Below are 24,844 nucleotides of genomic sequence, written 5' to 3'. Positions count from 1 at the left end.
ACGATCTTCTGAATAAATATTTTAGAATAAATATAGTGTGGCTGAGGAGTTAAGTGCGTCTAAGATCTAAAGGACAAGAAGTCTCGCTACGGAATGGAATTAACGAAGCGGAGAAACATGCTAACAAAGAGAGAAGCTGGATAACAAAAGTGGTCCAAGCGAATCGCGAGAGGGGACAGCACGTTTTATTCGCAACGGCGAAATTTTCGATCCTCTGTCATCTGAGAATTCTGACAGGGAAAAAATGGGATTTTGTGGCGCTTCTATACACACGCGGAGCAATTTGGACATATAATATATATATATATATATATATCCAAATACATATATATATATACATTGATGGTATTTATATATATATATATATATATATATATATATATAACATCGCACACTCCGTAGTGTCGCTAAACGCTATAAGGACATTGTTTTTGACAGTAGAGGAATTTTACAAATTTTACGCTGCAATAACGAGAGAGCACGATATTCGTGGCTTCCTACCTCCCCCCGCGAGAATCACAATCCCGTGATGGTGCTGCGTGAAAATCAAACGATCGCAAAGCGTAATGTACGAGGGAATTGCAAAAGGAATTAGAGTAGAAACTGGTACGCTTGGGGGTCTTGGTTTTTTTGCGCTCTTTTCTTTTGCTTTTTCTTTTTCTCAATCTCGTTCCGCGATCCTTTGGTGCGTGTGGCTGCGCGTCTACTCGCGCGAGCCTCACTGTCGTGTAGCGTGGTACTTTCTTAGCTTCAACAGTGTGCGGTGTATGGCTTCCCGTTCAACGTGGGTACAGCGGTAAAAATCGATTAGTCAGGGTGCGTGGTGTTGCGTGAACCATTACGTTACGCACCTGGTTCACGCGGTAATGCATGTGCCAGGCCGGCGAGTTCACGTATCCGTTCGTGTAGGTCCAGCGATTGTAATCACCACCTGTCGAAAAGCATATGTAAAGTACACCGGGTACATATCTATATGTATACAAGTATATACGGTAGTCTGTTGTGCGAAGGCCTTGTCACTCTGTTCGTGATGTATGATTTAGGGGACCCGTACACTCTCCAACATATTGAAAAGAGCTGCCAATACGGCGCTTCCTTCTCCAATGTGAAAGATCTGCCGTTCTTTTTAAGATGCTTTCACGTATTTTGCCACAAAAAGGAAGTAGGGAAGAGGCAAGGTAAGAAAGACTGTGTCTGGTTCAGGGATGATTAAACGAGATCCGGTTTCGCCGATATTGTCAATGTCATTTTTCCTTGAGTAATTAAATTGAAATGCAAAAAAGAAAGACTAAAAGTATACAAATGAGGGCAAGAAGGATCAAAGGTCTTCGGAGATAATTCGATAATTTTTTAACGAAAATATGTGTACACGATTCTTTTCTGAGAAAAAAAAATCAATTGAAAATTGACGAAGAAGATCTGTCAATATTTAAATTCTGCAATAGGTCTAGGACGCCTTGTTTAAAAGTGATGTCGTCGTAAGTACGTCATTCCTTTTCTTAAGCTGATCGACAAGTGCAGCCGCTCGAGGCACTTGGGCACTATTTCTAAATCAGATAATTCAATTTCACGCGTCGAACGAAACGATACGCTTGATAATTGTATCTTGAAGAGTGAACTTCGAACTTTTATAATAGATGAAATGTACATCCTCCATGTATCTCCGTTTAACCTTTTATGTGGTTTCATATGTTCAATTGTACACAAGGTGTCCCAGACCCAGTGAGCTATCTCTTGTTCGAGTCTGACGTTTGTTCAAAAGGCGTTCTCCACGAGTTCTCGAGTCGACGCATCGCACGAGGACGGAAATATCCGTGTCGATATTCGGTTTCTTCGATTCCTCCGTGTATTACGCATTGGTTCCGGATGCGACCGTATAACGTGTTATACGAACTATGAGATTGAGTGAGAGACGTGATGACAGACGGGTTTGAGATCCTCCGTTCCGAACTCGAACAGCGCGAAAACTTTCGCGGACACATCAATGATCGCGTAAAGCATATGATCGGTTGTCATGATCTACATGAACGGGGAACAGGCGTTATGTTTTACAGGAAACAAGACTGTGAAGCGAGTCGGCAACTTGTGCGCAAACACAAGTGAAGGGTCGGGGGAGACAAGTGCGAGATAAAGATGAGTGCGAATGTGTAGGTGCGATTGGAAACCTTCTAATCAGAATTTTGATGATGAAAAGGTCCAACATTTTTCCTCAAAATTCTACAAAAAGAGAAAAGATATAAATGATCTTTGTAACGCATATAATATACGTCAATATTTGTCAAGTTTCATAAATATTCAATTATGAAGAATAAATGTAGTGAAAAGAAAGTCCAAAGAGCACTTCTGACATTTCCTGAATGTCATTTAAATATTATATTTCTTTTTAAATGAAAACAAAAATATTAAAAATTTCATAGTGCATTAAAAATAGAAAGAGAAATATTTACTCTAACTATAGAAATTTGTAATCAAACATGAATAAAACCGTACAATTATTTATTAATATATTTAAAACATCATTTAAAACATTTTAAAAAATATCTCATAAACTGCAGTTGGGGTCGCTTGCTTATATAATTATTTAAATTAATCCAAAATATTAATTAGTTTTATTATAATAAAATTATAATTTATATAAATATTACGTTAATTTACATGGAATCATCATTTATTAAAAAACATTTTTCCTTATTTTTATAAATTTTATTTTATCGGCGAGAATTATTGTAAAGGAAACTATACATCTCACATTTGATAATATATATTAAGAGAATTAAATGTTAATTAAAACTTGAAAGAGTTCATTTATACGTTTAAAAAAAAAAATAGTCGTATTAGAAATTAAAAATGTAAATTGAAGAAAAATGATGAACAAATAGCAATTAAGAGTTGATATCTTAAGATTCTGAATAGAGTGTTTCTATTAGGAGTAATATCATAATCCGATCGCCTTGAGTCTGATCTTAGATCATCTCAAGATTCCATCCAACTAACGGAATTGTCTTTATATCTTAAAATCGTAATTAAGGCAATCTTAAATTTAAGATCGGACTATGAAGATTGCTCTAGGTGCGATATCATACGATGACAGGACCGAATTTGACGATGCACAAATGCAGGAGCCAAGAGACGGGGAGGACGTACCAATATAGTGAGTTACGGCGAATTCGATGGAGTAAACCGCGAGTGAACGGAAAAAATCACGAAAGTGAGAAAAAGAAAAAAAAAGAGGCAGAAGGGGGCAAGGCGGGGAGGGAAGAGAGAGAGCAAATTTCCAATCGAGCAAACTGAACTGATGAAGCGATGTAACATTTGTTTTCTTTTCATAATGAAACGGCAAACTTGCGCCATAATTCGTTTCTGCCGTTTGGTAGCGTTCGTGCGTCTCCGATCGAGTTCGCCGCTGCACAGATACTCATACACAAATAGAGACATAATGATACTAATCACGCATCAAAGGGTTTTATTCGACTAATCGCCCAGGCCGTGCCACTATAGACATTAACGTAACTAGACCAGTATGACGAGTATGACCTCTGCACCGATTACATTCGGAGAGATGAATCGTATGTTAACCGTTCGTCGTTTGTGATTCTGCATCGTAACTTGTCAAAAATTCTGCTTCTTTTTAAAAAATTGTAACTCATAATTTAAAGTATTCAGAATTTTAGCTTCGATATTCATATAACGACTGTAATCGTCGAATTATCGACGCACAAAATGCGATTTTTCCTTAAACTTAATTTTTATTTAAAAATTAGCGTCCTAATGATATTCGCGTCAAAAGCTCTTTACTTAATTAATTTACATATGCCGACGCGTATAATCTTAAATGAATTTACCTAAATATCAAAAGAGATCGAGAGAAAAAAAAGCATCGTTACAAATCACATAGGCACAGATAAAAGGGGAAAAAAATCTTCGATCGGATAATAACTCGAAGATAAGTCGCGAGAAGCTCTTTTCCAAATGGAGATACATTTACGGAAGATCCTCTGGAGATTTATTTTTCTCGTGCGTGGTCAGATAAGCCATCTATCGTTTCTATGTCGCGCTCCAAATCAGGACCATCCTGGAATTGTCGAAACCGCGACCTATTTAAGTGATTTGGCAACAGCCATTCCGATGGTCTCGTTTCGGGACAATCCCGGGATAACTGTCATTCCTAGCTTGGACTACGACATGTACAGAAGTGTAGTCAGAAAATCCAACAATATGACCCTGACACGTATCGACATAATCCCGAAGTGAATCTCGTTCGTATTTAAGCCTATATGGCTCGGAACCTGCGCGGATATCAAAAGTTCGCCAAATAAAGCATGCCATCATTTATCGGCACTCAGCGATCGTCCCTGTGTCCGTGTTGCATATTTCGCACTATGCATCCTTTTCATTGTAACATACGATCAGATAACAATTTTAATGTAGCCGTATATAGTAACGATGATATGGCGAAAATCTTCGATACACATTAAGAGTATATAACAATTTTGCCTCGTAATTAGAGATGCTGCAATTCCCGAACGAATTATTGACGAATTATTGCTGTAATGAATTATGCTTACACGAATCTATTCAAAGATACTTTTTTTCGGACATACTTTAACAAGCCTTGAAAATTAAAGTAATGTTTCAGTTGCCGTTTATAAATAACCGCGCGTTCTACAACAGGAAGAATAGTTAAAGTTACTTAGTTTCGTATCAATTAAGTCAACCCTGCTGTTCCGTTTGAGATCTATTTTTATCTGTTTTCATTTTTAATGATGTAATTTATATCGCACCTAATATTTTAAGAGTTTGTAGCTCGATATTTCATTTCTTAAATACGTATTTATGAAAACGTATTCAAGAAAAATCATATTCGATCAAAACCAAATTAAAATATGAAGAGCATGAAAATGCTAAACAAGTGTCGTAACAGCCGTATAGTAAAATTAAAGCGACAGCAATTCGAGGATTCCTTATATCCGTTCAAAAAGAAAATAAGCAAAGTCGCGTTTCCGACAATGTTTAGCGTTCAATTGTAAAAGTCGCGCAAATGTGATCGTTATCCCAGAAACATATCGTGAACATTCGTAATACCCGTATCAGACTAGAGATTGAGATCGAGAATTGGAATTTGATCAATCAAAACGCAGTTCACTAAACTTGATATTGATTTTCTTTCTTCTGGTCTTCTGATGAGTCAAATTCCAATCCAATCTCAAGTACAAGCTCTAGTCTCATATGAACATTACAAGTATTACCCGTTTTCTTTTTCGCATAATCAGTACCTACGCTTACATATATTTTATCTATCTAAAGACGCGTTAAGGGAAACGTACGTAAACGCACGTGCGCGCGTAAACGCGTTGCAATTCGCGTCGAAATTGTTCACGCCTCGCTATCGTAGTTAAATTATGCACACGACAAATATGGTATAAAAACTAGGCACAATACAAGCCAATGAGAAATCCAAATGGGACTTTCTATTGCTTCGCTCGAGTCGGACTCCTTCCTGAAGTTTTTCCCGGTCAAACCGCACGTTTCTTTCATCAGGAAGTATCTCCCTTCTCCCGTAATTCGATTCGAATAACTCATTGTAGAGCCCCTCTCTTTCTCTTTCAAAATCACCGATCTAAGAGAATAATTGTAAGCAATAAAAAATATAATTTACATACGGATCGTATTAGTCTAAAATAGAAATTTTTCTGAACGAGCGAAAGAAAAGAGAGAGAAAAAAAAAGAAAAATCACAAGGTTTTCCGGAAAGACGCGTTTCTACCTGCAATCTTCTTCTTAAACGAGTATCGACGATAAATAATCGCCCAGTAACAATTTTAATATAAAGCATAGATTTCCCGGCCTGATCTTGCGAATATATTTGTCGCTAGGCGAATAAGTCTCACGGAGTAATGATTAGACGAGGCATAAGTTCCCACCTAAAACAGAGAGCTTAGCGGCTACCACTCGGTTGGTCCATCGCCAACGTCTATTAATGAGTAACAGGTGCTCCTTTCGCTCGTCGAGGGTAATTCCGTACACGGAGGATATACCGGGGGATGCACCTGCCGGCGCCGTTAAAAACGCGAGAAGGCGCGGTGCATCATGTTTACGTATCTACGTTGAGCAACTTTTCTTCCTCTCCTTTCTAATTCGCGTGCACGAAGCAAACCGCGGCGTAATCATATAGGATCGCGTTATCGTTGCTGTTCGGAATTCAATTCGAACTGGAAACAATCGCCCCGGACGACCTTATGTAATTCCGCATTTCGTCTCCCTCGTTTCTCCCTCGAGGGAATTCCACTTCGAACGACCGTCGCTCGCGATTGATTGTCCTGGATAAATTTCAAGGTAGCGCGACCGAATAAAACGTTGGGTATTCGCGACGCAGTGATTTAACACGGATTTGTATAACGTTACAGCGTGGTGCGATAACGGTTGCACGATCACGTGGGAGCGCTGAATGTACAACAATTATAACAAAGCTACGTTAATTTTTTTTTTTTTTAGAAGAAAGAAAAGAATGTTTATGTATTCGTTCAAGTATTTGCACGATTATATCCGTAGCAATGTCTCGTGCAAGAAACAAAAGAATTCAAAAGCCGATACAAAGGTTAAAAATGATTCGCGGCTCGTTTTAAGTCTTTTTTTTTTTTAATTTACAATTATCTTCGAAAATCCTACGCCGCTCTTTCAATTTCTATGCCTTATAACATTATTAGTAGGATATAACGTGTCGCACGTAACGATTATCATTCTCCAACGAGTCGCGCACGGGCACGCCGATCACGATAATTAAGATACTTTACTTCCCGTGTATGTTATGTATATGAATATTACTCGCTAAAGTATACTCATATCTACTGGGGAGTGGGGATCAAAGGGGTTCTATCGTGATGATATCAAAGTAAATCGGGTCTCTAAAATGCGTAACAAATCGTATCCGTATCCCTAACGATATAATTATGCTATCTTCCTCGTGCAGCTTTTGATCATTCAGCCTTGGGCTTTCCAGCCCGGAACGACAAATGTCGTCTTCGCCTAATCTTACGTATGTTCTGCTTTCGTCGTTGATCTATCCATGTCATTCATACCCGTATAACTCTCGATTCTCGATTGCCGCTCAGCGCGAAACTTCGCTAGGCAAATCGTCGTTGCTGAATCAAGATCGCAGAAAATCAGGCCGAGTCGTGAAGATTTGTTCCCACTTGTTCTTCGTTCGCGCGACAGATATAATATAAGTCGAGAGTGCCAACATACAGAATCTGTCAATTTTACGGTGCGTTTCAATTCCATATGACAGGGAACTTGCCTATAAATTCTGCTAATTTGAGTGTCCCGAGCGAGCGTAATCGATTGTGCTCAATTTTCTCCTTTCCTCGGGCATTTCTACTTAGTGTCGATCGTCGACGCCGCGTCAACGCTGCTGTCGATGATATTCATCCTTCGTTTCGGACATCTCATCGTCCTCGTCGTCATCCACGTCTAGATTCTGACTTTCCGGCAGCAGCGGTGGCGGTATGGTTGCCACGTCGAAACTGGAATCAGTGCTGGATACTATGTGGCCGTCCTTGATCTCAAGATCGACCACTACGCGATGTCGCCTCTTAGCATTCTGCTGTCGTTTTCTGCGGAAAGCACGCTGACCCCGATCGGGCGTGTGCGCCGGGCTATCCATGCTCGAGGAGGTGTCACCCTCGCTCTGCGGGCTACGGCTCGACGAACAAGGCATCGTCTTTGTTCTGATCTGCGTTTTGATTGGCATAGGCGGACTAGATGTAGTCGATTCGCCGCTCAGACTCGTCGTGGAATAATAGGGAGTTGATTTCGCTCGGATCGGCACCATCACGGGTCGTTCGGTGGATCGCGTGCCCTGATACCTGCCTGCTTCGTGCGGACTCGGCTCCGAGAAGCCGCGATCGAATTTACTTGTTGATTTCGTCGATGGTTTCTCCCGCTCTGGGACGTCTCTCCGTTCCTCGGGTAACCAATCGTTGTCCGGTATTCTCGATTGTAGGGTGAGATTGGCATATTTCTCGTGCATATCTTCCGAACTGTCCCCCCGGCCTACCTCCATCCGTACTTTCTCGCTACTAGAATACTTCATTGCGGGCACATTATCGTACAATTGATCTTCCTCATCCTCTTCGGGAATTGGCAGCGCTGTGTCGTCAACGCAGATCGTATCCTCGTCTGGAATAATTTGGAAATCATCGTCTATGGCCTCGTCGTACTCATTTCGAAGAGTGATACGAGGTGGCGAAGTGTCGGCAAATTCCTGGGGACAAACGTCTTGCTGTTCGTCTTCGTATCGATGTAGGCGATGATGCTCGTCAAATTGACTCTCAATAAATCGTCGCGCCTCGTCGAACTCGTCATCTCGCGTTTCAAATTGACGTAGAACGCTGTCATTCTCGATAGTTGTCTTGGCTTGTAAAGTCTCGTGCCGTTCGATCGTGGAACCGATGGCTTCGTCCTCAGGGAGAAACGAGGAAGTAGCTGTCTCGGGTGGAGAAGGCAGTGGTGGTGACACGGGTAATGGTAGTGAAGACGGAGACGGCGGAGATGGAAGAGAGGAAGTATCTGCAGATTGACATTTCGAGTTTGGTCTCATGCTAGTCGCACTTCTCTCGGATGTCGTGGTGTCACTCTGACTCTTGTCCGCGGCTGTGGCGTAGTACTGTTGTGGTATCACCGTTGTGCTACCTGACCAGTCTGAAATCGAGGCGCCAAGTTCCGCAAGCGAGTTGTCGTCAGACTTCGTACCAGAGTACTGGCAAAACTGACGCACGGTGTTGTTCGAGCTGGACCATTCGGACATAGACAAGCCCATCGACGTGTCCTCGCTATGCGACGAACCAGTTATGTACGAATTCGATTTCGGTTTTACCGCGATCTTGACTGTACCGTCGGCCGTTGTAACGGACGTTGAACTTTGCCCGTCCTCCAAAAGAGTTGAATGCAGATCATCGTGCAGCGTTCTGTTCTCGTCGCTGGAGTCACTGTCTTGGTCCGCAGGAACGGGCGTCTCCGTACTGTCCGTAACGGTCACCTTAACAGCTTCCTCCGGTTTGATTTCCATATAGAACGTCTCTACGTGACTCACTACCGGTGTTTCAAAAACAGGTGAACTGGGTGGCGATGGCCAGTCCTCGGAACTTTGCAATTGCAATCGTGATCGTCTGGTCGTTCGCGGCGATTTCGAGTCGTCCTCGTGTGCGCCAACCACGTCGATGGGGATGTCTGGCAGCTCGGAAGATGTTCTACGATCATCAGAAACAGATGGTAATGCCGTACCAGACGGAGGATCCGATGACAGAGACGGCTGATGATCGCTTGACATCAAAGACTCATCGTCGAGACTCGGCGACCTCGAACTGGGCTTAAAGGAGTCCTCCAAGTCGCTTCTATCTTGCTCCGACGTAGTCGATCGTTCGGATATTCTCGACAGAGTACGTGAAAGTGAAAATGCGCCATAATTAGCTAATATTTCGGGACCAATGATAAAGGTGCCAGGAAAGTCTGCTAGGTCTTCTTGGAAACTGTCCTCGTTCTGACCGTTGCTGTCTTCAGACTGCGATTGCTGTGCAGTGCTCTCGTCCTGAGGCACCCAGCCGTCTTCGAGACTGGAGCTACCGGAGCTTCCCTGCGGAAATGATTTCCACGTGACGCTCATTTCTTGTTTCGGAGGAGGTTGCATGCCGTTGCTGTCATCATCCATGGAACCGCTATCTCGAGCACCTTCGATCATAGCGATCTCTCGACGATCTATTATGGGTTGTATCTGACCGATTCCTAGTGGTCGAGCGATAGAACACGAACTGGAGTCTGGGTCTTCTCTGTCCGGTGTCCAAGTATTGGTCTCTTCGCTTCTCGAACGTTCGGTGCTTAGTCTGAGTTTTTTGTCAATGGAGAGACGATTAGAATCCGCAATCTCAGCAGTCTCTTTCGCTGGTTCATCTTCCGGTAATTCTTCCGCCGTTTCTTCATCTTCTTTCTTTATTTCCAGGTATTCTGACGTCAATTCAATCTCGACCAATGTTTTTTCATCCATCTTATCGATACCATAGTCCGGTGAACTTAATTCGCTATCCACGCCTCGCGTTTGCACTTGCGTATCAAGCGCATCGAGCGTATCTTCGCTCGTATCAAGAGAGTCTAGCCGTTTATTTTCCTCTTCTTCCCGTTCGTCGATGTCCTCTACTCGCACTTCTACTATTTCTTCTTCCTCCTCCTCCGCATTCATATCGTCGTCGGAACACTCTTCAATGGATATTTGTATTGGCGATTTGACCATATCTGGAGGATCATCCTGATCATAATTGAAGAAGAACATGTCCTCTCGAGCCGCGCTTATAGTTACATCAGGCACATCGTCTCTCTCAGACGGACTTCTCGAACCATCAACTTTGACACGAAAGTCGTAGGGACGAGGTGAAGAAGATTTCGGCGATACAGTTTCGCTAATTTTTGCACTTGACTCTCCATCGGAAACTTCACTCGACGATTCAGTTTGTTTATAAACAGCTTCTGTGCTAGCGCTCTTCACGAGGACTGTAGAGACTGCCGATTGATCTTGATCTAATTGAGCAACTTTTGACGTATCAATCTTTGCATCAGAACTCTCCTGAGAAGCTTCCTGTTCAACACCGGATTCGGCGGAACTCTGATCAATGAATTTTGTTGCTTCCTCTATTTTGACGCTCTCTATAACCGATGTTTGCATTTTGTTTCCATTAATGGAACTAAAAAACGGCATTTGACCGCCTTCTTGTTCCTCATAGAAATCAACGGAAGGAACAATCTCGTTACATTCTGTCAGCGGCGACTCTAGATACTGCGTCGAAGTCTCGGTAACAGACAAAGAATCCGTACATATCTCTGGCACGGTCGTGTGATCGGTACTATCGGATTTATGATTTGGCGAGGCCTCCATCTGAACTGAAAGCACCTTTGATACCGTGCTTGCGCCTTGAGCAGCCTCTTCGGCAGCGTTCTCTTGATCCTCCAGATTCTCCGACACATCCACTGTGTCATCTTTACTGGAAAAGGCGTTCGCCGGCGGTAGTCTGTGCAAGGAGATTACTGCGGCGTCCAAAGATTTCGCGCGCCGTTGAGCAGTAGGTGATTGCGTTGCACCTTGACGCTGAAGAGCGCCAATCGCGCTACCTTCCGAAAGACCAAGACGTGCGCGAGCAAACAGAATAGGCGTCTGTCCCGGTTTACGTAAGACTAAAGGAGACTGAGTTAATTCTTGAACAAGCGCTGTTTTCTTTATACTATCCTTAATTTGTTCCTTGCTTGGTTCTTTTCCTGATTCCTTGAACTCGTCAGTTGTGGTTCGTTTAGTATCCATTGGCTGATCAACCACTACATTAGGTTTAACAGACGGCTTAGAATCCTTTTCTTGTTTAGGTTGTTTTGATTCAGCAGCAGTTTCCTCGCTAGTCGCTTCCACTTTCAAAGCCACTTTTCCACGTACCATTTTCGTATCCTGTTTTAACATTGCTTCTTTTGCCATAGCAGATTTATCGGCAGCTGCCTTGGCAGCAGCTTTGATTCTCTTCGGTGAGATTTTCTCTACTGAATCTTTCTTTTCCGTGCTTCCTAAACTTTTCGATATTCCCAACGACTTTGGTCTCGGTTTCTCAGATTTTATCGTGCCTTTAATCAGTTCATCGTCGACGGACGCGGATTTCGCGCGAGTACTCTTCGTTTCTTCCTTTTCATCCTTCGATGTTGAAAATGGTTTGTCGGACAATCTAGTTACAGATTTTGATCTACCTTTTTGTACAATGCTTATCTCTGGTGCCACATCAGTCGAATCTATTATTATGATCTCCTGCGGCATTTCACCGAGTTTCAATTTAGATTTGTCAATTTTTATACTCACCGATGGCGAACGTGACTCCTTCGATGCGCTCTTTTTCAGCGGAGGTTTATCGCCTTCTAACGATTTTGATTGTTTTTTAAAATCCTTTTTCGATTCGGACTTCATTTTTTTCATTCTCTTTGGAGAGACATCTTGCACGAAATGTTTATTCTCGACTTCCGGCGAAAGTAAGGTATCGATCGGCGCCTTCTCTTCCGCTAACGATAACGATTTCGATCTTATTGGTTCCGCGTGCGGTCTCAGCATGAAAGGAACAAACTCAGGAACTTTAAGACTATCCAACTCTAAAGTAGGTTTCACAGGCACTTCGTCCAAAGGCAAATCGGCGACTGGATCCACGAAATCGTCAAATCCTGTATCAATGATCTTTGGTCTCGATATTCGTGTAGCGGAATTTTTATTAACTTCCGAAAATTTCGATTCTATTCTCTCCAAAATACGTTTTGTTTTTTCAGGAATACTTGGCTTCTCTAATGTTTTAGGTTTCTGCGGAACCGGCGGTTTCTCCGGTGTGATTTCCATTGTAGCTGATATATGAACTTCAGCTATTACAGATTGTACGTTATTTCTGTTTTGATCATCGTCAGAAAATTCATCGACAACTCGTTTCGGGGAACGATCTCGTTCTTTGATCATCATCTGTTCGATATTACTGACTTGGCCACATATTGTTTTCTCTTCAATCTGTCCACCAGGAATATCGGGTAACGGTATTTTTTCAATACTATCTTGCTTGTCTAAACTATCGTCCGGTGCTTTCAGACTATCTTTCTCAATTTTCGCCTTACGTTCCAAATTTTGCTTCATCTCCATGCTAACGATATCGGCAAAATTCAGAGCAGCTTTTACTTTAGCATCCGCCGCTTTCGTAATACTAGTTGGACTTCTGGGCCCTCCGTCGAGAGATTTCTTTTTCTGTATCACAGAGACGATAGTTACGTTGGAATCAGTCGGCGATTTTTTGGGCGAACGTTTTTCGATAGCCGAGATAATGGTGATATTCGATTCCACCGGCGACAATTTCGAAGGCTTTTTGTCTAAACTCGAAGATTTCTTGCACGTGTAATCCTCGATGATAACTTCGGTTTTGTTTCTATCTAACGAGCCACCCTTTTGTGAAAACTTTTCCGGAGACTGAGTCTTCATTTTCGAAGGGCTTCTCTTGCTGGGCGACAAACTGCAAACAATGCTCTTTGGATCTGTAGGCGAAAGTTTCGATGTAGGACTCAGAATACTCTTCGGCTTATCCGAGGGGCTTAATATTGATTTTGGTCTTGCGGTAGTAACTGTGCCACTCTTCGGTTTATCCGGAGATAGTTTACTGACTGCCTTTTCTATTGAAGAAAGCTTAGTTAGATCGAAATATGGAAGATCCGTTACCATTTTCAGTGGTAATTTTGGTAAATCTTTGGCGAGACTCTTGACATTCCTCGAGGCTTTACTGCTATCTGACTCGGATTTTTCATCGGATGCGGTACCATTCATAACGTGCCTCTTATGCAACATATACGGAATATCAACATTATTTTTCTGAATTGCTGCGCTGTCTGAAAACGGTTCCTCATCGCCGGAATCGGCCGGTGTCAAATCTATGGATTTCTGGTGCATCAGTATGTGCCTCTTACTGTTGCTGGATCCTAATCTTTGTCGTGCCGGATTTGGATCGCTCTTCGTACGTTCCACTGGCACGTGTCCGGGTAATGCGGTCTCCTCGAAACCTAGCACGATACCACCAACAACCTTCGGCTCGTATTCGGCGAACACGGTTTTTGACTTCAAATTCTCCATCTCATGCGGCACGCCAATAACAGTTTCCGTACGAGATTCGATGGATAGTTTCACTTGTCGCTCGCGCTCTCGTCTTTCGTCGTCTTTCCGTGCTTTCTCTAAACTCCTCCAGTCATCACGTTCTCGCGGTTTTTCTTCCGGTTTGACTTTCTCGGGTTTGATCTTGGTCTTCTTTTGATCTTTATATTCCATTCTTTCGATATTTTTCCTACGTTCCACGCTGTCAAAGTCCAGACACTCGAGACTCCTTCCCTCCCGTGACTCTAAGCGTCCTAAGTATTTTCGTTCACGTGAGTCTAGCTTTTCCAAACTCTTGCGCTCGGCGCTCCTTGATTCGATCTTTCTCTCGTAAGTTCGTTCTCTTTGTTCATAGCGTTCTAAAGACTTTAAACGTTCGATCGCTCGTGGATCGAAGTCAAACTTTTGAGAATCAAGTCTTTCTTCACTCATCCTTCGTTGTTCTTTGGGAGTCAACCGCTCGAATGGGCTTCTATTGTCGGAATCAAAGCGTTCTAAAGTATGCCTTGCATCGTAATCGATAGAAGCGGCTCTATTCTTCCTCGTTTCTCGAGAATCGATCCGTTCGATACTTCTCTCCCGACGCTCCCGATGACTACTCTTCTCCTTGGGACTCTTTAGATACTCCATGCTGCTGCGCAGCCCTTGAGAATCTAAACGATCGACACTCTTACCGCGTGATTCATAGAAATCATTGTAATAAAAGGCACTCTTTTCCCTTGAGTCTAAATGCTCGTAACTCTTCTCGCGCACATCAAGTCGCTCGATGCTCCTACGTAGCTCGCGCATATCGATCCGGTCTATACTGCGACGACTGTGACTGTCCGATCTCCGCTCGCGTGAATCGAGCCGATCTACTGAACGACGTTCTCGTGAATCACTCTTATCCATTCGTCTGCATTCCCTCGAGTAGTCCCGTTTTCGCTCCTCCCTCTCAACACTTCTACGTTCCTTCGACAAGACTTTCTCGACTTTAGCGTCAGTATCTCTCGACTTCCGATCCCTAGATTTATGACCCCGTCCTAGACTACCTGTCTCGACATGTAACCGCGGTGGATGATCGTCCAGACTAGCAATACTGCGCGCCCTAGTCGTCCTACCTTTCGCGTTATGATCTAACGTTTTACTTCCGTCAACCGGACTTAGATCGTCATCGATTCGCGATTTCGGACGCATAATACCTTCATCTCGCAAAACTTCTGAGTCTACGTGAGTGATCTTATACTTGGGCTTTAAGTTCTTTAACTCGTTCAAGACAGAAATCTTTTGCTTCTGCACCTGCATCACCACGGGATCTTTTTTAGCTGAATCTTGATGTGGAATACCTGTCTTGGGAGGCTGTTCCACGGAATTGGCGTGCCTCGTTTCAAATTTACGTTCTATTTGAGTACCTGTCCGTTGTATTCTAGATTCAGTGATCACGAAATCACTATCTACCTTAGATACAGCTGAGTACCGATCGATGGACTTGATTTTAGAGTTCTTGAGATCAGTAAACGCGGATCTGTATTGTTGTTTCTCTGAAGGCTTTAACGATCTGTGCTTGACGAAGGAATCGGTTTCGGAATCCATTTGGAACATCTCGTGTTCGATTCCTTCGTCGCTCTGATCGGATATTGGTTCGTCGTGCGGACTAGAATACGATTCCGGATACTCGAATTCATGTTCGCGTTCCAAAAGCTCGTAAGAATCGTGTGAGAGATCGTCATGTGACAGATCTCCAGCGGGACCCGATTCCTCATGGCCCGATTCGGTAGACAACGACGACGTTCCCGGGTAGGAACTGCTGTAGACACGGTCAGGAACAGAATCGTGATCTAGAGAAGGTAATTTCGAACTAGCGGCGCTATACGAACGATTACTTTCGTCGTAACGTGTTACGGGGTTATCTAGTTCACCCTGGGAGGCTAATTGGAATGGATCTAACGGAAGGTCCGCGGTGACTTTGTCGTCCCGCGGCCGCGCTTTACCGGAATCCTCAAAACTAGAAGCGTATAACTCGCGACAACTAGCCGACCGTTGCCAGGGGTATCTGGGCAGAGGTCGTGGTAATGGGAATTCGGGAGGACTGCTGTTAGAGGGGCTGATACGACCTGTTGATGAAGTCCGTTGCTGGCTGGTAGCAAGCATCTGCCGCTGTGCTGGGACCTGGCTGGGGGTGGTTGGTGAATGGACGTCGGTAGAGATGGCCGTCCGAAACGATGTAGCTGTGTCTTCTCGACGGTGACTCGTCCCTCCCATCGAGACACTCGTCACAGTCGTCGGAGAATCCAGCGTCATCGAACCGCATGACAGAGACTGAGCTGGGGTTGCCAGAGCTAAAAAAAGTTGCACAATATAAATCTCCTTTCTTCTATGTTCACATATGATATGATAGAATTTTTTTGTTATTCTTGTGCGATTATGCCTCTGCCATGTTAATTATTGTAATGAATATTTAATTAATGAAACGATTATTGTGGAAAAAATGAATTTAACGCATGCACACGCATGATACTTCTACTTGTTTTTTATTCTTTAAATAAAGAAAAAATAATAAATTACAAAATAAACGCGCGTATTAGTAAGTTAGTACTCGGTATCAGTAATAAATTAGTAAATTAATAACCAATATTATTATACTTTTATACTTATATAATATTATATTATTCTGTTATAATAATCAGTATACGTTATCATGTTATGTATCATCGTTACATAAATAATATATTTTGTTTCTTTTCACAAAACTGTTAATATTGTTTCCATACTTTTCAACATATCAAAATTGATTAATTATTTAGTTTTTTTATGTAAAACAGAACCCAAATAAAAAATTTAATTTTCAAGTCCTCTGAATGTACATTTTGAAACATTTCAATATGTAATCAACGAGATATAATGATAATCGTATATATGAGATTAATGGGTTAATTCTAAGCAAACGTATCGTTAAATCGTTAAATCGTAAAATCGTAAAATTACAAACCGTAATGCTTATAACTTTACGTAAAGTAATACAGACAACTTTTTGTGCTAGCCGTAAGATTTACGAGAAATTGGAAGTATTTTTACGAACGGTTGTATACTTTACGCGTAGAATTATAATTCTAGTCTTAAGTTCTTACAAATCTTACGAGGACAAGTTACGAGCTTTACGAGTGTGGTTACAATTGATCCATAAGTTTCCTTATATTATAATTTTTTCATGTACACATACGTACGTACATACATACATACATACATACATACATACATACATACACACGTTCATTATACATACATACATACATACATACATACATACATACATACATACATACATACATACATACACACGTTCACATACATTCAATTCTTATAAACATAATAAAATTTAGGTACAAAATCCTTTTAAAACAATCTATTTAAAATACGCTATTCTACTCTACTATTACAATACTTTAGTTATGATACAGTGAAAAGAAATGAGGCTAGAAACAGGTGGACAGAAATAGAGAGCCAAAGGGCAAAGAAATTAAAAATAAAGCGTTTGTGTGGAGGTTGGTGTCGGTCATGGTACATACCAGGATCGCCGAGGGGCAGGAGGGGGTGGGCAGAGATGCTGGAGCTGCCCATAAGGGAGCTGCTTGGAGTGGCCCCACGATAGCCTCCCCCCTCCGAGCCCTGCAATGCCCTACCACCGCTAGTCTGCCGGAACGAATTGGACCTGCGAGCAAGAGAGAGTCAAGTTCAGCATCAGACTTAGGCTGTCAAATGCCAAGCCTGTGTTTGGAACTAGCTTATCCCTTCTTTCTCTTTTGTTATCGTCAACGATTATTAATAAGACAAAAAGAAAAGGAAAAAAGAATGCTTCTCGACTAACCGACGCTACGATGCAAGGAATTATGCGGATGATATTGATTTTCTCCAATTCGCATCTTAAAATATGCGATAAACAAAAATAGATTCTACTTCTGATACGATACACGGTCAACACCGCCGTTGAGTGATTTTTACTGCAATGTAGTTATTGTTGTTGACGTAGAGTTTATCTTGTATTTTTATTATACAATAAAGTACAGAAATGTTTCTTATAACGTTAAATGTGCAGATATTAGTGTATATACATATTTACTAATTATACATGTATATATAATTAGTAAATTATCACACGGATCGTGTAATACATATGTCGCGAGTGCAACGAAAAACTGTGTACTACCACTGAATTTGGGAATAGTGAAGACAGCCATTATTTTCGACGGAAAATGAAATTGTAAAAAAAGGCTGTCCTACTTTCAAAAATGCCATATAAAATATACTTTATAAAAACATTGATTAATATAGAAAACTTTATTTGCGCGTTCGAAAATAGCCATACGTGCAGTAATTATATGAAACACAAGAGAAATATCTTGCGTGTTCCAAAGCATAAATAAAATACAAGGAAGAGTGCACTTTCAAAATAAATATATCTGATATATTATTCATATCATATTTAAACGTCATATTTAGACTTTAATGCGTTTAATTGAATTACAATCATGTATAACTTTATTTATACTTTATTGCTCTCGAAGTGAAAAACAGTCTAGAAGAGGTAAAATATATAAATAGTTAGAATCATCTCAATATAAAGAGATTCCTTTTAGCAAGAATTTAATATCAATATGTAATAATTTTAACTTATGTATAATTTTAACTTACTTATAAACAAATTTAATGTCACGCGCGTTATATCAGTCTTTTTGTTAGTCAATGTTTCAATGTATGAAGGCGTTCTTCAACCGTGCATCGATATCGCACAGCAAATGAAAATCTACTGGCGTAAAAGAATAACTTTTTTTTTTATTATATTATATGATAGACTATCTTCTATTTTAGAGAACAATCTACTGCTATGGACAAATATTTTGTTGGATAAAATTTGTTAGGGCAGTGAAACGTGGTATTTTGCTGTGTTATTAGATACAACAATATAAATAATTAGTGATCACGCTATTGAGAGAGGGTACACTCATCATTCGGGTTTATCGTGCCTGATGGTGAGCCTGACTCCCCGCCACCCCTGTCCGAACAGGCAACACTGACAAACGGAAATATAAAAATGGACATGATAAACCGTTTCCACTATGAAAATTGGAAACGTTTGGATAATACATATATAAATATTGACGTATATCCCGGCAAAAGCAAGACCGTGCCACCTCCTATCGTACTCACAAGATTGGTGCGTTCGTTAATAAAAAATCTCAATGGTACAAACATTAGGAAAACAATACGTAATGGTCTGCATGCACTATCTACATATTACATGGGTCCAAAAACTTTTTTAATTATTCAACAACTCTTTGATCTCTTAAAGAGAAACTTACCTTTGAAATGTCTGCCTCTTCACGTAATTATCTCGAACAAATTCAACAATTTGTTTTTGAGTTTTGCCGCTATACCTGGTAATATGTAAAAGCATTGCAATATAGTAAATATTTTGATTATCTAAATTCAAAGTATATTATTTAATAAGCTTCTATACAATCATATTTTAAAAATAAAATATTTAAATATACATAAAATATATATATATCTATTTTGTATTAGACTCTAGAAAACTATAAAAATTGGACATTAATTTTCTTCGACAAATATAGCAATATTCTTGAAACTAATTTGGCATACCTGAATGATGATCCACGGCTAAGCACTCTAGTTTTCTGTCTTACAACTCTCTTAACTACAGAGCAACGAAAAAACCCATGATTTTCTACACACTTTTTCCAAAAGTTTTTACATTCATTACGTCCCTCAAAGAAAAATTCGACTGTATCCTTATAATATCCCTATAAGTAATAAAAAGTGACATAAATACACGATTACAATACAAATATTATATTCGAATATATATTAATTTAATGTCTAATGTAAAAATAATTTAAGTATTAAAAATAATTTAAATACTCACATAGCCCTCAGGATGTAATTTGATTAAAAAACGTTTTCGTTTAAAACTGATTTTTCTGATTTTGGCCCAACTAAATGTATTTATCTTATTATAATTTTGAAAGACTACAATGCCCATATGTGCCACTGCGAGATTTAGTGGAACATTTTCATGATCCTAGTACAAAATAACATAAAGTTATAAGAACATATGTACAAAAGAGATTGTTTTTGTAATTTCAGAGTACATAAATTTTAGAGTATAGCTTACCTTAGCTAGATGCATTTTCATTCCATATAATTCACAACGTCGAGCAGTTTCTAAAAGATTGAGATCTGCCTCTGCAGGAGATTGACCCCTGTTAACATTAAAATTATATATTAGGTACGCTCTTAACATTAATAATGTTATTTATTTAATAAATATTTATTTATTTTGATATATATTTCTTACGCATGTTTCTTGTGATTCTCCATAATACGTCGTTCTAACTCGTGATCCTGATGAGGCACAAACTTGTATGTTGATAAATACGTATGATCTGGATAGTCTTCTATCACATAATCTCCACATTCAGCTACAAACAAAAAATAATAGTCAAAGAAATAGATTACAACACATTTTGTCAAAGAATTAGTATGTTAATCTAATTTGTTAGAGACTGATTTAAAATTAATAGTAATAGAAACGTACAATAATTAAAATTACCTTGGACAATATAACTGGCCATCAATGCTGCTGTGTTATCATTGCACTGCAGTAAACCTTGAGCTAAATCCCGTTTGATTTGTAGACAGAATAAATATCTTGTAAATTCCTCCTCGAGCTGTGCAGGATCTGGCGTATAAAATTTAACACAGAACCTCAATAATGGATCAATAAGAGACAAACCAACTTGTCTGCATACTGGTTTCTCCAAATCCAACCAATACTGTAAATATCAAAATTCTTAATTTTATTGTTCATTAAAAAAGATTATTTACATTAAAAATCATATCTTACTTTTGTAAAATTTGGTTCGTGATACTCAAGACCAAAGTAATCCGCTTCTAAAAGATGCAATTGCTTACAAACTTGATCAAACAACACTCTACCTAGTGCTTTAGCCTGAAATTTTCAAATAATTACATTTATGAAATATGATATAATTAAGCTTTGATACAACTAACATCGTTGAATTATAAAATGTTGACATCTCTTTATTATGTTATATTTTTATAAATAATTATCATACAAAATAAAACAAATGTTGTATAATGGAGTGCTGTGTAAATGTGCAGAATGATCTTATTGTACTTTCACTAAAAGCTAAGATGCTAGAATAAAATTAATCTCTAGAGAAATAAGCAACACGTTGCAAGCATTGTAAATAAATAATCAATAAATGAGTATACATATTTCACACATTCAAGGAGATCCCCAATACATTATATGCTCCAATAGCTCATTCTTCTGGAAGTATATGCACTATACTGCATATACATATATGGTAACTACCTTGCTAATATAAAAATACATAATATTATAAGCTAATAAAAATGTTTTAATCTAAATAACGAAATACCTCATTTGCAAAAATTAATTCTACGATACTTTCGAAAGTTTTTAGATTACAAGCTCAGTTTGTGCTGTAGCATATAGATAACATTATTGAATATAACATTACATTAAAACCTCTCATGACACTAAAACAACTATAAAAATTTTTAAGGTGCCCCAAAATAATATAACAAAAAAGTGAAACTCTTGAATATCGGAATTTTAAGTTAAATGGCTTCAGGGAGAAGATTGTAAAAGGCTTTGTAATCAATGACTCTTGACCTGGATGAAGTAAATGGTTTAACATGCCAATGGAGCAAAATATGATGGAACTAATGCATATGCAGCTTTTGTTTGTATAAAAGATTGTATAAAAGATACGAACGATCACAAGTTCAAGTTACATAAAAGTAATAATGTCAAACATATTAAATAATATATATACTTTACGAAGATTAGATTATATCTCAGAGATATGGAACTCCCTCAAATTAAATTATTTAATGGCGTTTTGATACATACACACGCGCACACAAAATATATGTGGAGACGCACAGATATGTAACAGCTTAGGCTCGCAAATGTAATAATAGAGAAGCACACATTCAATTACTGTATAATGTAGAATTATGAAGGTACAATAAGATATTCAAATATCACTCAATGTCACTTTACAACATAAAGTTATGCGATAGTCTCTGTAGGGCGCAAGAAGTCGCCTTTATGAATAGTAGACGGCGAACATTTTCACATATAGCTTGCGTATTTTAGCTTGCGTAAAATAAACAATGCACACGAAGGTCTCAAAAAAACATTATTACACCACACGAAGAGCAAGAGCGTAAATATTCTTAACTTATTTATTTATAAAGGTTCTACCGTGACCTTAGATAAAAAACTCTTGCATTTTCTTTTATAAAGGATACTTTAAGAAGTGAATTTGAAGCTTTATATCGACTTAAAACTTTATCGGTTAAAAGATTTTGAATTTTGTTGAATTATTTGAGAGCTTCACACTTTTCTTCGTGTATTTTAACATGTAATTATCGCGAGCATTTGAGACGATATTATTTGAGAATTAAGTAAGTATCCTTTACCTGCACTTGAAACATTGTAATAGAGTCATCCAACATCTGTACACGAACTGCCAGCATCTTTCCAGCTTTTCGCGGTGTTGCGGGAGGTGTCCTACTACCTCCGTCTACACCAGCTGGCGTCGAATGACTGTGAGGCATTTTCGAGCCGATCCCCTTCATGCCAAAACTGTCCATATCATTCATCATGATTCATTTACTCTGTTTTACGGAGCAATCGTTTAATTCGTATTTTGCTTAAAAAGGAGAATCAATTTATCTGTAATATGTCATCATCTGTAAACGAAAAAATTGGGAAAGATAAAAGATTATGTTTTCAAATATATCCCATGGGAAAAAATTAAATCAGACAAAGAATTAATCTACACGATTAGCTGCAAAAAGAAAATACTGAGAGGTATGAAATTATAAAAATAACGAACTTACGTGAGCTGTTGGGAAATCGTAATGATTTTATTAAAAACAGGAAACAGGTAATCATAATAGATTGCACAACAGAATCAGAAAAGCCAGAAAAGCAGAAATATAATGGAATATTTAAAAGAAAAAAAAACAAAATGTCTGTTCTTTAATCAATTATTATTTTGAACTGTTGGAAGTGTTCTTCTCACTGAACGGATTACATTTTTATTATAGATCTAAAAAAAAATTGATCTCAGTGAGAGAAAAACTTGCAACAATTGCGAAATAAACGTTCTAATGAACGCGGCCTTTTTCTCAGTGTCGAGACAATACTTGTTTTATCCCGCGACTCGCACTATTTCTAGATAAAGGGACAGAAGAGATTCAAAGAGAAGGAGCAGAATCCGAGCCAATTTTACCCCGAGTCGTCTCGCAAAGCGGAGCGAAGCGGACACGAGCGTCTCGCCTCTATTCCCGACGCGCTGCTCCACTTTCGGCTGTCACCGTACACGCGTCTTTTTAAAAGCGCATCGATTCATTCTCACGGCGCGGGGACGCGCGAGTCGGATACGCGCGAGACAGGACAGGACGTTCTCGCAACTCGGGTCTGTGTGTCGTTATCTATCCGATCGCCGCCGCGGAGAACGACGGTGTGTCTAAGCGACGGTGTTTACATAACGCGCTGCGGTATATCATTTAAGTCACGCGGAGTCCCCCGCGTCGTCGTTTCCTCGTTCCGGTACTGCTGGCTTCACTGCGATTAACCTTCTTCTTTGAGATCCAGTTTTTCATTTTCTGCTTAACTCAGAGATCTTGGACCTCGCTTCTTGATGATAATGTAAGAAATTGTGTTCTTCTAGCTACGGACTGATCACTGAAGTAAACTTTTTTGAAGTGACTACAAAACTATCAGTTTCAGGCTGTTTTCCTTTTAGGAGACACAAATATCATCCTATCTTTATTACTCGTTGAACGTCAAGAAGGATAGAACAATGTTTGTGTCGAGTTTTACATCACTAGGTTAAATCTGACCGTAAATTAAAGAATAAAAAATAAAAAAACAGGCCTTAATGACTATTTCTATAGCAACATAGATTAACTTTAATCTCAGTTTGACTTACTTTTTATCATTTCCCAGTTCTAAAAGTTAGAAAAACCTGAAGAGTGAGTTGAACCAAGATTAAAGCTTTAATCTACATCGGTAGAGAAACGAGCATTAGATTTATTACTCCTCAGGGCCGCGTTCGGAGAGTTCAGTCGGGTGTATTCGGACATCGTTTTGTCCTTGCTGGTTCACCAACTATTAAACAAGGATCAAATAATATCTGCGGGTACATCCGGGTGAAATTTCTGAACGTAGCCGACCGCGCTGGTTTTTTGCCAATGTAGAAATTAACTCTGATCTCGCTTTCCAACTTGTTCCTTCATCTTTTTCTACGACTGGGAAAAGATGACCGTGTTAAGTGAACCAAGAGATTAAAATTGAACTACATTGGTAGAGAAACAAGCACCGTCAGCCGAGCGCGATTAGCCGCGACGACGACGACAGCGTCAACTCGTCACGAAAGAGAGACGCCTCTCGCGAGTCCCGTAGACTGACCGCAAGTCGGAGAGGATCGAAGCAGGAGGATGCGTGTTTTAATGCGTGCCGCCGTTTTATTGCTTTCACCTCGCTTCGCCGCGCGTTTACAGGCACACACCACCGCGCCGCCCGCGCACGTCCGTCCGCGTGTAAGTGCGTGGTCGTCGTCGTAATTGCGAGTTCCTCGGCGAGAAGCGTATACCGAAAATGGAAGCCGATAGGTCGTCGTCGTCGTGGAGGAGGCTCGAGAACGCCCTTCGCCGCGTTCTTCCGTGAGAGAGACCTCAGACGCTTGTAACATCGTGAGAACAAATCGCGGAGTAAAGCTATAAGGAGAAGCGGAAGAGAAAAAGAATGAAACAGATAGAGAAGTTGCTTATTTGGAAGGAAAGAGAGAGAGATAGACAGGAAGTAGGAAAAATCGGCCGCGGGCAATTTAATTATTATACGTACGTGTCCCGAGGCCGTCTCGTTGCATGGTGTGTCCCGCTACCAGCACGCCTCGACACGCGTCAACCAGAGTTCATTGATCACTGAGGGTACCACACCGCTGCGTCCGCCGGCCGCTTCCGTCGACCGCTCCGAACACCGTGTCCTCCTCGCGGCTGCAGCGGCGACAGCGGCGACAACGACGACGACGGCGGAAGG

At 40.1% G+C, this 24,844-nt stretch overlaps 1 protein-coding gene across 1 annotated transcript; it reads right to left on the bottom strand.

Annotated features, from left to right (window-relative positions):
* Positions 1–6,079: 6,079 nt before the first annotated feature.
* Positions 6,080–22,398, bottom strand: LOC108776923 (uncharacterized). Its single transcript, XM_018543672.1, has 10 exons — positions 22,216–22,398; positions 20,582–20,686; positions 20,288–20,510; positions 20,033–20,156; positions 19,850–19,937; positions 19,601–19,756; positions 19,318–19,478; positions 19,017–19,091; positions 17,226–17,368; positions 6,080–15,998 (listed from the first exon to the last, which is right to left on the bottom strand). The coding sequence occupies exons 1-10, from the start codon at positions 22,396–22,398 to the stop codon at positions 7,399–7,401; spliced, it is 9,858 nt and encodes a 3,285-aa protein (XP_018399174.1). The 3' UTR covers positions 6,080–7,398.
* Positions 22,399–24,844: the final 2,446 nt, after the last annotated feature.

Source organism: Cyphomyrmex costatus, unplaced genomic scaffold (genome assembly GCF_001594065.2).
Source record: "Cyphomyrmex costatus isolate MS0001 unplaced genomic scaffold, Ccosl1.0 scaffold395, whole genome shotgun sequence".
Lineage (NCBI taxonomy): Eukaryota > Metazoa > Arthropoda > Insecta > Hymenoptera > Formicidae > Cyphomyrmex > Cyphomyrmex costatus.
Note: the sequence above shows the minus strand (reverse complement) of the source record. Positions and strands in the feature narration are given on the sequence as shown.

Bases quoted from the DNA above. Each gene is read 5' to 3' on its own strand.
- LOC108776923 (XM_018543672.1), bottom strand. From the start codon at position 22,398: ATGAATGATATGGACAGTTTTGGCATGAAGGGGATCGGCTCGAAAATG. The intron at 20,511-20,581 runs GTAAGATATGAT...TGATATTTACAG, and splicing joins ACGAACCAAATTTTACAAAA to TATTGGTTGGATTTGGAGAA. The intron at 19,938-20,032 runs GTAAGAAATATA...TAATGTTAACAG, and splicing joins GAGAATCACAAGAAACATGC to GGGTCAATCTCCTGCAGAGG.